The 10,949-nt window shown below is 41.8% G+C and overlaps 2 protein-coding genes and 1 long non-coding RNA gene across 3 annotated transcripts; 2 read left to right on the top strand and 1 right to left on the bottom strand.

Moving 5' to 3' along the window:
* Positions 1 to 602: 602 nt before the first annotated feature.
* Positions 603 to 4,813, top strand: psmb10 (proteasome 20S subunit beta 10). Its single transcript, XM_048994058.1, has 8 exons — positions 603 to 1,043; positions 1,356 to 1,449; positions 2,354 to 2,451; positions 3,050 to 3,190; positions 3,323 to 3,438; positions 3,740 to 3,798; positions 3,911 to 4,062; positions 4,238 to 4,813. Exons 1-8 carry the CDS (start codon positions 979 to 981, stop codon positions 4,347 to 4,349), a joined length of 837 nt encoding a protein of 278 aa, XP_048850015.1. The 5' UTR covers positions 603 to 978; the 3' UTR covers positions 4,350 to 4,813.
* LOC125719364 (uncharacterized) lies at positions 4,810 to 5,201 on the bottom strand. The gene is made up of 2 exons (XR_007385068.1): positions 5,095 to 5,201; positions 4,810 to 4,979 (listed from the first exon to the last, which is right to left on the bottom strand). It is a non-coding gene; the product is annotated as an uncharacterized LOC125719364 (long non-coding RNA).
* Positions 5,202 to 5,261: 60 nt separating this feature from the next.
* Positions 5,262 to 10,805, top strand: LOC125719363 (histone H3-like centromeric protein A). The gene is made up of 6 exons (XM_048994059.1): positions 5,262 to 5,362; positions 6,956 to 7,025; positions 7,178 to 7,335; positions 7,475 to 7,593; positions 9,190 to 9,264; positions 9,914 to 10,805. Exons 3-6 carry the CDS (start codon positions 7,206 to 7,208, stop codon positions 10,040 to 10,042), a joined length of 453 nt encoding a protein of 150 aa, XP_048850016.1. The 5' UTR covers positions 5,262 to 5,362; positions 6,956 to 7,025; positions 7,178 to 7,205; the 3' UTR covers positions 10,043 to 10,805.
* The last annotated feature ends 144 nt before the right edge of the window (positions 10,806 to 10,949 follow it).

The following is a 10,949-nucleotide window of genomic DNA, read 5'->3' on the forward strand; positions in this document are numbered from 1 at the left end:
GCAAAATATCTATCAGAATCAAGCTGACACACATAAAAGATCAAAATTGGTAGGCAAAATAAAAACCTATATCATGTTCCAAATGCAAAACGGTATAAATTTGTTACTGGTGTAAGGCAGGGAAACAGTGGGTATAATGTCACAATACAGTGCGGTGACCTCATGCCTAGTTGGGCGTTGAATCCCATCTCTGCTCCGTGTCGCTCGGTACCTCTAGTCCAATAACAGGTGTCTCTAAATTGTCCAAAGAGAGTGAGTGGACATGTCCTCCAGCGGACACAGCCTGCATCTCTGCTTTCTATCCCCTGACCAAAATGGTTGGAAGATGGACCGAATACCTCGATATAAAGACGAAATTAAGATGACAATCCTTATAATAAATTCTGTCTCAGTATAATACCCTATGATACCTCAGTGGGTCGCACTGTACCCTAATAATGGTGAGGTTGCAGGTGCGGTCCGCCGATGGCCCCAGTTGGCAAAAATTACCGCAGGTGCGCCTGCCCTTCTAAAATGACCTTGCACCCCCTGCGACTACAGCCTATTGTCTCTTTTCTGGAGGAAAATTATTGCAGTACGCATGCGCCGACTGTAACTATCCGCATCCACAGTAGGAACACGAGCTGCTGTACGCACGCCGAAAAAGTAAAGTATGAACCAGATTTATCTTTCTTGCTCGAGTCCAAACACATACTTTTATGTCAAGTGGTGTCTCTAAATCGCCCTGCAGTACACACAAAACATCTCCCAATCAGAGACGAACCTGCTGGCCTTTCACCACCATTACTCTTCCCTGTTATGTTCAAACAGAAACTGAAAGTTTGAGGCGAAACGCCTTAATAAGCCTAAAACGCTGACGCATTCAGCAAGCGTAGCATTCTGTAACGGCGTTAAATATTAAGATAAAGCTGTATATTTTGCGCTGTTCTCAGTTTATTGAATTGTTCTCCTGAATCAAGTTAACCATTATTTTCCGGTATGTCGAGCACTGTGGAGCCGTGTCTGTCTCAAAGCTGCGGCTTTTCCTTCGAAAATGCACGGAGGTGAGTAGCACATTTTGCTATGCTTTGTGTCTTTGACACGCAAAGATTAATACAGTCGTCGTTTGCTGTTTTTTATTAGTAGTAGTTTTGTAGTTATCTTTCCACATCTGTCATTAAAAATCATCTTTAAAAAACTTATTAGTATTACTTATTAGTATCGCATATTTGTATTCCTAATTTTCATTCAGCGGTGGAATGATCACTACCACAATGTACAGAGTACACCTTTGCCGTAGATCAGTACATAAATTATGTTACAAAGATGATGTTTTGTGACAACGGTTTTTTTGTGAAAACTTGTGTATGTTACAGAAATGCTGTGTTAGAGGGGAACTTATCTGAGCTCGGTTACAGTGCCCCTAAGGCCAGGAAGACCGGCACCACTATCGCTGGAATGATGTACAAGGTAATGGAAACCAACATGTGGACTGTAATACTACTTTGCTGTGGTTCAAGTGATTACTTTTTTAAAATGAAGAAATGTTTTATCTCACCATGACTATTAATTGTTTGATTAAAGTTATAATTCATTGTCACATTCATGTAGAACTTTGGTCCACAAGGAGAATATTTTTAAATTTCAGTCCTAAATGAATGAGTCCAAACTACAATACTTGGCTGGTTCCTTTGTTTTTTGAAGACTAGACCTAAATTATTGTTAATATATAATGTTAGATTCAGAATCCAGATAGGTACTGTGCCTAAAGAAAGGATCTTATTTTTGGTGCAAAAAAAATTCACTGTAGTGGACAGTGGTGCAGTGGTTAGCACTGTCGCCTCACACCCCTGGGATCAGGGTTCGAGTTTCCACCACAGCTCTGTGTGTGTGGAGCATGGTCTCCCTGTGTTGTCATGGGGATTCCTCCAAGTACAGCACTCCAGTTTCCCCCCACAGTCCAGAAAGCCAAGGTCAATTGGAGTTACCAAATTGCCCATAGGTGTCCCTATGTGTGTGATTGGTGTGTGAATGTGCCCTGTGATGGGTTGGCGCCCCGTCCTGGGTTATTCCCTGCCTTGCACCTAAAATCTCCAGGATAGGTTATGGACCCCTGTGACCCTGAATAGGACAAGCAGTTACAGAAAATGGATGGATGGAAATTCTCTGTCCACCTACTGGACAAGTAAATGTGGGCTAGCCTTCGTTTTGTCAGTTTGATCTCAGGCAACACTATCGTTAATTGATCATATTAAATGCTAAATATTAAATAAATGTTCCACCTGCTCCAGCTCCACTCTGCCCACCTTCCTTTCTGTCCATCTGCTGTCTGCTTTCTTCCCTCATATCTTTTCTCTCGCACCTCCACTCTCAGGATGGCGTGATACTCGGAGCTGACACCCGAGCTACAGATGACATGGTGGTGGCTGATAAAAACTGCATGAAGATCCATTACATTGCTCCGAACATCTAGTGAGTTAGGAGAGTGATTTTGAAAAGCAAACACACTGTCTAATCCTGTACAGGACAGTAGACAAACCAAACCAGCATGTGTGGTGTAATGCAGTGCTACAATATAGCAGCTACACTGTATTGTTTACAACATGCAAGCTGCAGCATAAAGTATGACCTTTATTGTCCCATCGTAGTACACAGCAGGGAACATTTCCAGCTATTTGTATGAAAATAAGTTTGTGTACTGAAGAAAATAGCATCATTAGTATTGATTAATATATTTTATTGTCAGTTGTTAATTGTTGGCCTCAATATCTTTAATAGACATTTGCTGTTCATCCTTTCTAAAACCATACAAGTTATTAGTTTGATTCAGAAAAACTTAGATGATCTTTTCACTTCAATATTTAGCGTTAGTTATATTGTAGCACTGAGATAATATGACAACTACATCTACAGGAGTTTAGTAGAAAGTTTATTGCAATGTTCACTGCATTTAATGAAAAGCGAAATTCTGTATTTACTGTAGCATTCCTACTCGCACTATTAGTATTTGTGGGCCCCACCGTCAGACCAGTGGGCAATCACAGCCCTCTCTGGCTCTTCTATCATGCAGCTGCTGTGGGGCAGGGGTCGCTGCAGATGCAGAGATTACCACCCAGATGATGGCGTCCAACGTGGAGCTGCACTCACTCAGTACAGGGCGCCCCCCACTGGTCGTCACCGTGACCAGACAGCTCAAACAGCTGCTTTTCAGGTAAGGAAGTGTCATCACATTAAATAAGAAGCAATGGCATTGAGAGTGATTAATGGTACGACCGATAGCGATGATGGTGTACGATGACATGAATAAACAAGGTATAAACTTACTGGCTGCCTCTTTCCTTAGGTATCAGGGCCACATTGGTTCCTCTCTGATAGTTGGGGGAGTGGATGTGACAGGAGCCCATCTCTACAGCATCTACCCTCACGGCTCTACAGACAAACTTCCTTTTCTCACCATGGGTGAGAACGATCATCTAACCTTGCATCTCCCTAACTCCAAGGACCAGATTATTAATTTGCTCCGTAACCATTATTTTTTGCATCTGGTAGATACTAAGTTTTTATTCTTTTATTCACTTAAAACTGTCTGCCCTCCAGAAAAAAGAAATAGTAAGGCAAAAAAACAAATGCTTTAAACATTTTATGAAGGACTATAGTCCATTGCCTGTTAGTGTTTCAGAAAAACGAATCGGCATTTAACTATATTTTGATCGATGTATAAAATAACAGTTTGAAAATAAAACTGTTTTTAAATTTTCAGGGTCCGGAGCTGCAGCTGCCATTTCAGTGTTTGAGGATCGGTACAAACCAGAGATGCAGGTCAGGAACCTTATTTATCCTTCTAATGGCTGTTTCGGCTCTTGTTGTGATCAGTGTAAATCGGTATTAATTAAAATTGCTGTTGCTGCCTCATTTCCTGTTTTCCTCCCAGCTGGAGGAGGCCAAAACTCTAGTCCGGGATGCCATCACTGCTGGGATCTTCTGTGATCTTGGCTCTGGCAGCAACGTGGACCTGTGTGTCATCACTAAGGCGGGGGTGGAATATCTCAGGGGTTATGACCAGCCAGCAAAGAGGGGTCAAAAGTGAGTGTTACTGTGCTCTGTATTCACTTGTGCAGTCTGTAGTGTTATGCATTCTCTGTTAAGGTTAAAATACTTGTTAATATATTAAATGCAGTTGCAATTGGTCAGTGCTTATACTAATGCATATAACTGATGCATTAATCTCTCTCACTTTTTCCACATCTCCCATTCACAGGGAGGGGAGCTATAGGTATAAGCCTGGAACCACACCAGTGTTGACAAAGACCGTTACCCCTCTCCCCCTGGATGTCGTGGATGAATCTGTTCATCTAATGGACACCCAGTAAGCTAGAACGAGCCAGACTGGCTTGCAGTCTGCATGCTGTTGGGGAAGCAGGCACTGACTGGAGGCTGCTTTCAGAAGAAGACAGGAAAATGATGACATTCAATAGGATAACACAGAACTTTTTTTTTTTTTTTTTTTATGAGTCAATAAACACAGATCGTCTTGAGCAATAAAACCCAAAAAATGCAATTCAGTTCATTTTACTTATTGTCAGTTGAATGCCTTTTATTATGTATCATGCTAATTTGTTGCAATTGCATTATGCTACTCAAGGTATTTTACTCACATAACTTTCATATTAAAACTTAAATATTTAATTTCCTCAGTAATGGTAAATGCTTACAGTCGTAAACATTTAGAATTAAAGTGTTTCAGTATATGTTGAAACTTGCAGCGTACAAACAATAGGGCGACACCTTGTTACAGGATATGTATGACTTGAATAAACTTGTTGTCGGTGCTAAATTGCATAATACTTTTAATCGATCCTCCAACAACTCATTCTGGTCATGGTCACGGTCACGGTGGGCCTGGAGTCTGGAATCTTGGCAGCAGAGGACGACAGGAAGGGAAGCACCAGTCCACTATAGACGCAAACTCAAATGCATATCGTTCGACTGCGGAACGAAACCTGGGGAGAAGTGTACATACATTACATCTATAGAGCAAAAATATTATTCGATCCCTTTACGCTAGAAGTTCCATGCAACCCACCACGCAAGTCAATAAAACACGATTTAAAGTACCTTAAACAGCCGGCCATCGCCCCGCATGCGAACTAAGCGTTCCTCTGTATTGTCCAATGAGCGAACAGACGCGGTTGAACTGCCCCTTTTCATTGGTCAGACGTACGCAACCTCGGCGTCTCGCGGTGTAGTACAAGTCCCGCCCATCGGGTGAACCGATTCTATTGATTGGTTGTCCTGGGAGCTTGGTTACAGGGCGCATTGTTTGAATGTGAGCTGAGCTGAAAGTAGATCGTGTCCATGTTAGCAACAGAATAAGTAGTTTCTGGTACGTATTGATTTATGGTATATGTTTTATGTTTCTAAAAATGATTAAATATGTGCTGGTTAATCGGCAGCCGACTTAAATCGGCCTATTATCAGTTTTAATTACTTGATCGGCAGCCTTTAATTTGATCGATCTCAAATAGCTATTTTGGGGGTGACGTACAATTTATGCGTTGATGACTAAGATATGTACATGAAGTTTAAAACAGCAGCAGCGCTATGTCGTTTTTGTCGTAGTTAGTGTGATTTTACCCTATGATCGGTGTCAGTCGATTCTGATTAGTTATCGGTGACCGGCCCTAAAAACCATGATCGGAGTATCCTCATTATTAATAGCAAAAATAATAATAACAACGACGTAAATGTCGCACAACTGCTTTGCTGCGGGTAATTGCTGGAAAATTGCTAACCAGTCACATTCTGCTGAAATTGACTGACAAATTGTAACGTATCTATAGAGCTATTTTGTTTTCAACGACTGAGAGATGATGATGATGATGATGATGATGGGGGGGGTGTAAGTAAGTAATGACGTAGGGGAGTGTAATATTGGGGGAGGGGCCATAACTTAATTGAAATACGAATGGCTTTTTTTATTATGTGGGCGAATGGCCTAGGGCAGGGGTGCCCAATTCTGCTCCTGGAGAGCTACCACCCTGCAGACCTTAGGTACAGCCCTCATTTAACACACCTGACACAGATAATCAGGCCCTTCAGTATCACCTCACTATTAGAGTCAGCTATGTTAAAGTTAAGCTGGTTCTCATACTGAGATATAACTGAAGGGCCTGATAATCTGTGTCAGGTGTGATAAATTAGGGCTGGACCTAAGCTCTGTAGAGTGGTAGCTCTCCAGGAGCAGGACTGGGCAGCCCTGGCTTAGGGTGACCATCTAATCCATGTCAGGGGGACATTATGAGCTTGGACAGGGTTTGCAAACTATCATCTCAATTAAAAAGACCTGTCAGATTTCACTTTAGCACTGAGTTCTTGCTTTGTGCTGAGTGGTCAATCTTCTATAATCATGCATGTGTCACTAATGTTAATGTGGAACAGCTGGATGAGTCTGTCAACCGAGGAAAGAAACCAGTCAAAGCATAACTAGAACTGAACTATTTAGCCAAAGACAGGAGCCTGTTAGTTATAAAGTAGGCCTAGTTTGTAAAATGTGAAGTAGCTCATAGTATCTTCTGACATGGATTAGATGGTCACCCTATGACACCAGGTGGTGAATGAATCCAAGTAAAATATTTGGGGGGGGGGTACATATCCTGCTTTCCGGGTCCTACGCCCTGAATGTAAGGTCTATGTGAGCACGATTTTCACATGATTTTATAAACAAGGATCCCTGAGTCTTGGAGAGGTCATTTTGGTTTAATGATTTAATTTACTGTACAGTAATAATTCCTTATGACCAAGCTGCTATTTCTGTGGGTCCGACGTTTTCTATGCGTAAAGCTGCTGTACAGAAATAATATCTAGATGGTTATGCAAGCAGCTTGATGGTGTGGGGTTTTGAGATTAATATAATTCAAATAAATAATGTATGCGTGAAATATTAAGCACATTAATATTGTATGCGATATCTCTGCAGGTCATAATTCATATAAGAATTGAACAACCCGCTCAACCTTAAATTGGACCTCGAGGAACATACATCAAAGGTAAACTAAACTTATAAAATGTTTACATTATAGGAATTCTCTGCCGTTTATAGACAACAAATATGTAAAACAGTCAAAATCATTGTGTGTTGTCTGAAGTGCATGTTCTCGCTGCCTTTTCACGCTACCCATCCTGTAAAATCCCAAACCAGTCGGTTAGCTGAGCAGTCCACCCCAGGCATGCGACACAATTCCAGGCGCAGGCGAAAGCCCACATCCCCCAGACGGAGAGAGCCCCCGCCCAGCGTGCCCCCTGCCCGGTCTCCTCGACGTAGCGGCCCCAGCACCTCCAGCGTGCGGACTCCGCAAGGTGATTTTGGATAGAGGTGCTACGCTGAGGAGGGGGGGCGGGGGGGGGGGGACGCTGGATCAGTTCATTTTTATGTGTACCCTGTTTTGTGGTTTCCTTGCATTTTTGCGCTGTGCGTAACTAAGCTTTCTCACATCAGCTGGCAGTCCTGAGAGGAAAAGGAAGAGATTCCGGCCAGGCACTCGGGCCTTAATGGAAATCCGCAAGTACCAGAAGTCTACAGACCTGCTTCTGCGCAAGGCGCCCTTCTCCAGAGTGGTAGGCCTCCCGCTGCATTTGCCTCATTCTCACCCCCCATCTAAGGATGTAACTATCGATTTATTTACATTACATTTATGGTGTGATAAGTTCTTTTAGATAGAAGGGTGCTGGACCATTTTTGGCTTTGTAGGTGAGCATGAGTGTTTTGAATCTGATGCAGGCAGATACAGGAAGCCAGTGGAGGGAGTGTAACAATGGTGTGGTGTGGGAGAACTGGGGATTGTTGAAAGCGAGTCGGGCAGCTGCATTCGAGATCAGTTGCAGAGGACTGATTGAACAAGTACCTGAGTGGCCTGTGAAGAAAGGAATGGATGAATCCTTCTGATGCTGAAGAGGAGAAATCGATCTAAGCATCCCAATAATTGGCAGCTCAACAATGTGAGAGGAAGATATCAATAATCAATAAATCTTCCATTTAATCTGAGGGTTCATTTAGTAATTGTTTATATATACAGATGCTCCTCTGCTTAGGAACGAGAAACGTTCCGAACAACCGTTCATAAATTGAAATGTTCGTAAGTCATTACTCAACATCATTTTAAGGGTATACGCAAGTACAAAGAATTAGGATGTTGGGAGTACGCACGCTACGCTGCTGCGCGGCGGGAGTAGTGGCCAGAAATAGTACTAGGCGGAATTGGCACACGGAAAAAAAATTTGATGTTGCAGACAGGAAACGGCCCAAGGAACACAATTTGGACTTACAGTCCTCTACGTTCGTATGTCTGAAAGTTCTTAAGTTGAACGTTCATAAGTAGAGGAGTGTCTGTAATATTATATAATATGTACATTGTAGTTGGTGCCAGTCAGGAACCAACCAACCAGCTAGTCAGGGTGCACACACACACAGTCAATTCAGGCATTCCAGTTTACTTAAGTTACATGTTTTTGGACAGTAGAAGGAGACTGGAGAATCCACTGAAAAGCCAGGCGTACCCAAGGTGAACATGCAAACTCCAGACACACAAAGCAGCTCTGTGTGGGGACAGCGCCACCTACTGTGCCGCCCTGACAGGCTTTACACGAATTGCAGTGTTACTATCGAAATGGCATTTCACGCACATGCAGTTGTCACATCGCAAGGACCACGATAGTCTGCTGGGTTCAAACTAATTTTACTCGGTCAATGGAAATAAAACTTAATAAGACTTGTACTTTTTGTTTCACTTTTAATTCAAGATTCTTTATTTGACACATCTTGAATTAAGAGTGAAAGAAAATGCAGTCATCTATAAGTTTTGCAAAGCAGAACTCAAATATTACCACAGCATGACTGCAATGCAAATATATCTTAAAGAAATTTCGGTTTGCGAAGTGCTTCCACACCAATGATGGGTTTGCTCTTTATCTGGATCTGTATCCTCTACACACTGCGTTCCTTCCACCATATTTGCAGGTAATTGAGAAGGAAAAGTTTAATCGTGTAATCGTGACAGCTCTTACCACTATCCTATTGTCTTACATTTTTATGCCATGTTTGAACAATAAATTCTTAATTGTTTTGTTTCTTTAAAAAATATACATTTGTTTGGTGTGTTTTGTGCCCCACCGGCTGGGGTGCGCGTGCTCAGAGTGCCCACTCATCCTTTCCAGGTGCGTGAAGTGTGTCAGACTTTCAGCAAGCTGCACCTGAGGTGGGAAGGCCTGGCTCTCCTTGCCCTGCAGGAAGTATGATTTCTGCCTGAATATCTTCCACATATTTCTCCACTGTTATTTCCATTGTTTGGTTTAGGCCAGTGTTTCTCAGTCTCTCCAAACGCACGTTCTGGCTGTGTGTCTTTTATGCTATACATGTAGCCAACCAGGGGGTTCCCCCTCATTTATATGTACATTCTCACGCACACACAAACATACGTATATGTATGTATGTGTGTGTGCATGTTTGTGTGTATCTGTGGGTGACTTCTGTTTTTGGTAATTTTATAATATGATTTTTTCTGGTTGCATTCGGCTTTGCTTCTGTTCAGCTGTTCATTACAGACTGAAGCAAGTTTCGCCGCCACAATTCTATGATCCACTGGTTGAGAAACACTGGTTTAGGCTTTTCTGTTTCTTACTAACACAAATGTAATGTTCAACCCATATATACATTTAGAAAAATAATATAAAAGGTAACAATCTGAAGGCTATAAGAGCAAATTCATTTCCAGCCCTTGGTTTGGTCACCTGTGTTTGTTCGCTGACACATGAGTGGATGTTTTATTATTTGAATTTTATTATTAAGAGTTGGATTAGTCTGTATTGGGAAGGAGAGCAACATGGCTGCACACAGCATATGGTGTAGAGAAGTCTGAGCGATGTCTCTGCTTTTGGGCAGGCATCAGAGGCCTTCTTGGTCCGCCTGTTCTCAGACGCCAACCTGTGTGCCATCCACGCCAAGCGGGTGACGCTATTCCCCCGGGACATCCAGCTCGCACGACGGATCAGAGGTGTGGAAAATCTCTGAAAGGAGGGAGGAAGAGCTGGGGAGAAGGCTCTTGTCCCAGGAGCAGGGCCGATGTCACTGTTAAGGTCATGCGGGGCCATACCTTGCCATGTGCATTTTCAGAGACTCTCCAACACTGCCACCTCTCATGTGTTTGTATATTTTGTATAATTAGTGTTTTTACTGATCTTACTGTCACCCAAATTCAGAGGTGGACATTTCAGGTTCATAAAGCAAAAATCCAGACCAAGATTTTGTTTCAACCAACTAATTGGGTATAAAGAGTCACTCATCTAGCTGGTTGAAACAAATCCTGGTCTGGATTTTACTTTCTGGACCTGAAATTTCCACCTCCGCCCAATTTTTTATTTTATTTTTTTTTCTTTTGTAAATAATGACGTCCATATTATGCTCACAATAAGGTTTCAGTGACTGTAAGTCCATGGTCTGGGTTAATAGTTAATATTACAGGGAGCGAATGGACATCTATCTCACTCATAAAGTCTAGTTAAATACATTGTTTGGTTTGTTTAAGAAAAGTGTAATAATGCCAAAAAATGTATCAATGCAAGTCACATTTTAACCTGAATCATCTGCATTTAGATATCGGGGATATTTTACAATTTGCATTAATTCATTTAAATTTTAATGTTCTTTTTAATTGTTATTGTGACCTTTGAAGGATGTTTTATCGCTCATTACAGGCTGTAGGTTATATTGTGCTGATGTCTGGCTTTCGTAATTTTAAGATGATTTGTACTAAATAAAACTTGATTTTTTCCCACTTGTTCAGTATGATTTTTAAACAAATGCAGAATACAGTTTTACTGTGCAAACTATATGCAAAAAGTTCTTATATTGCATTGAATGCAGTGTTGCAATGGTTTCCTTTTTAATTTTTCTGTTTCCTGCTTTTATGGTCTGTGTC

The sequence above is a fragment of the Brienomyrus brachyistius genome, chromosome 23 (assembly GCF_023856365.1).
Source record: "Brienomyrus brachyistius isolate T26 chromosome 23, BBRACH_0.4, whole genome shotgun sequence".
Taxonomy (NCBI): domain Eukaryota; kingdom Metazoa; phylum Chordata; class Actinopteri; order Osteoglossiformes; family Mormyridae; genus Brienomyrus; species Brienomyrus brachyistius.

Bases quoted from the DNA above. Each gene is read 5' to 3' on its own strand.
- psmb10 (XM_048994058.1), top strand. From the start codon at position 979: ATGTCGAGCACTGTGGAGCCGTGTCTGTCTCAAAGCTGCGGCTTTTCC. The intron at 1,450-2,353 runs GTAATGGAAACC...CTCCACTCTCAG, and splicing joins TCGCTGGAATGATGTACAAG to GATGGCGTGATACTCGGAGC. The intron at 3,191-3,322 runs GTAAGGAAGTGT...CTCTTTCCTTAG, and splicing joins CTCAAACAGCTGCTTTTCAG to GTATCAGGGCCACATTGGTT.
- LOC125719363 (XM_048994059.1), top strand. From the start codon at position 7,206: ATGCGACACAATTCCAGGCGCAGGCGAAAGCCCACATCCCCCAGACGG. The intron at 7,594-9,189 runs GTAGGCCTCCCG...CATCCTTTCCAG, and splicing joins AGGCGCCCTTCTCCAGAGTG to GTGCGTGAAGTGTGTCAGAC. The intron at 9,265-9,913 runs GTATGATTTCTG...GCTTTTGGGCAG, and splicing joins CTCTCCTTGCCCTGCAGGAA to GCATCAGAGGCCTTCTTGGT.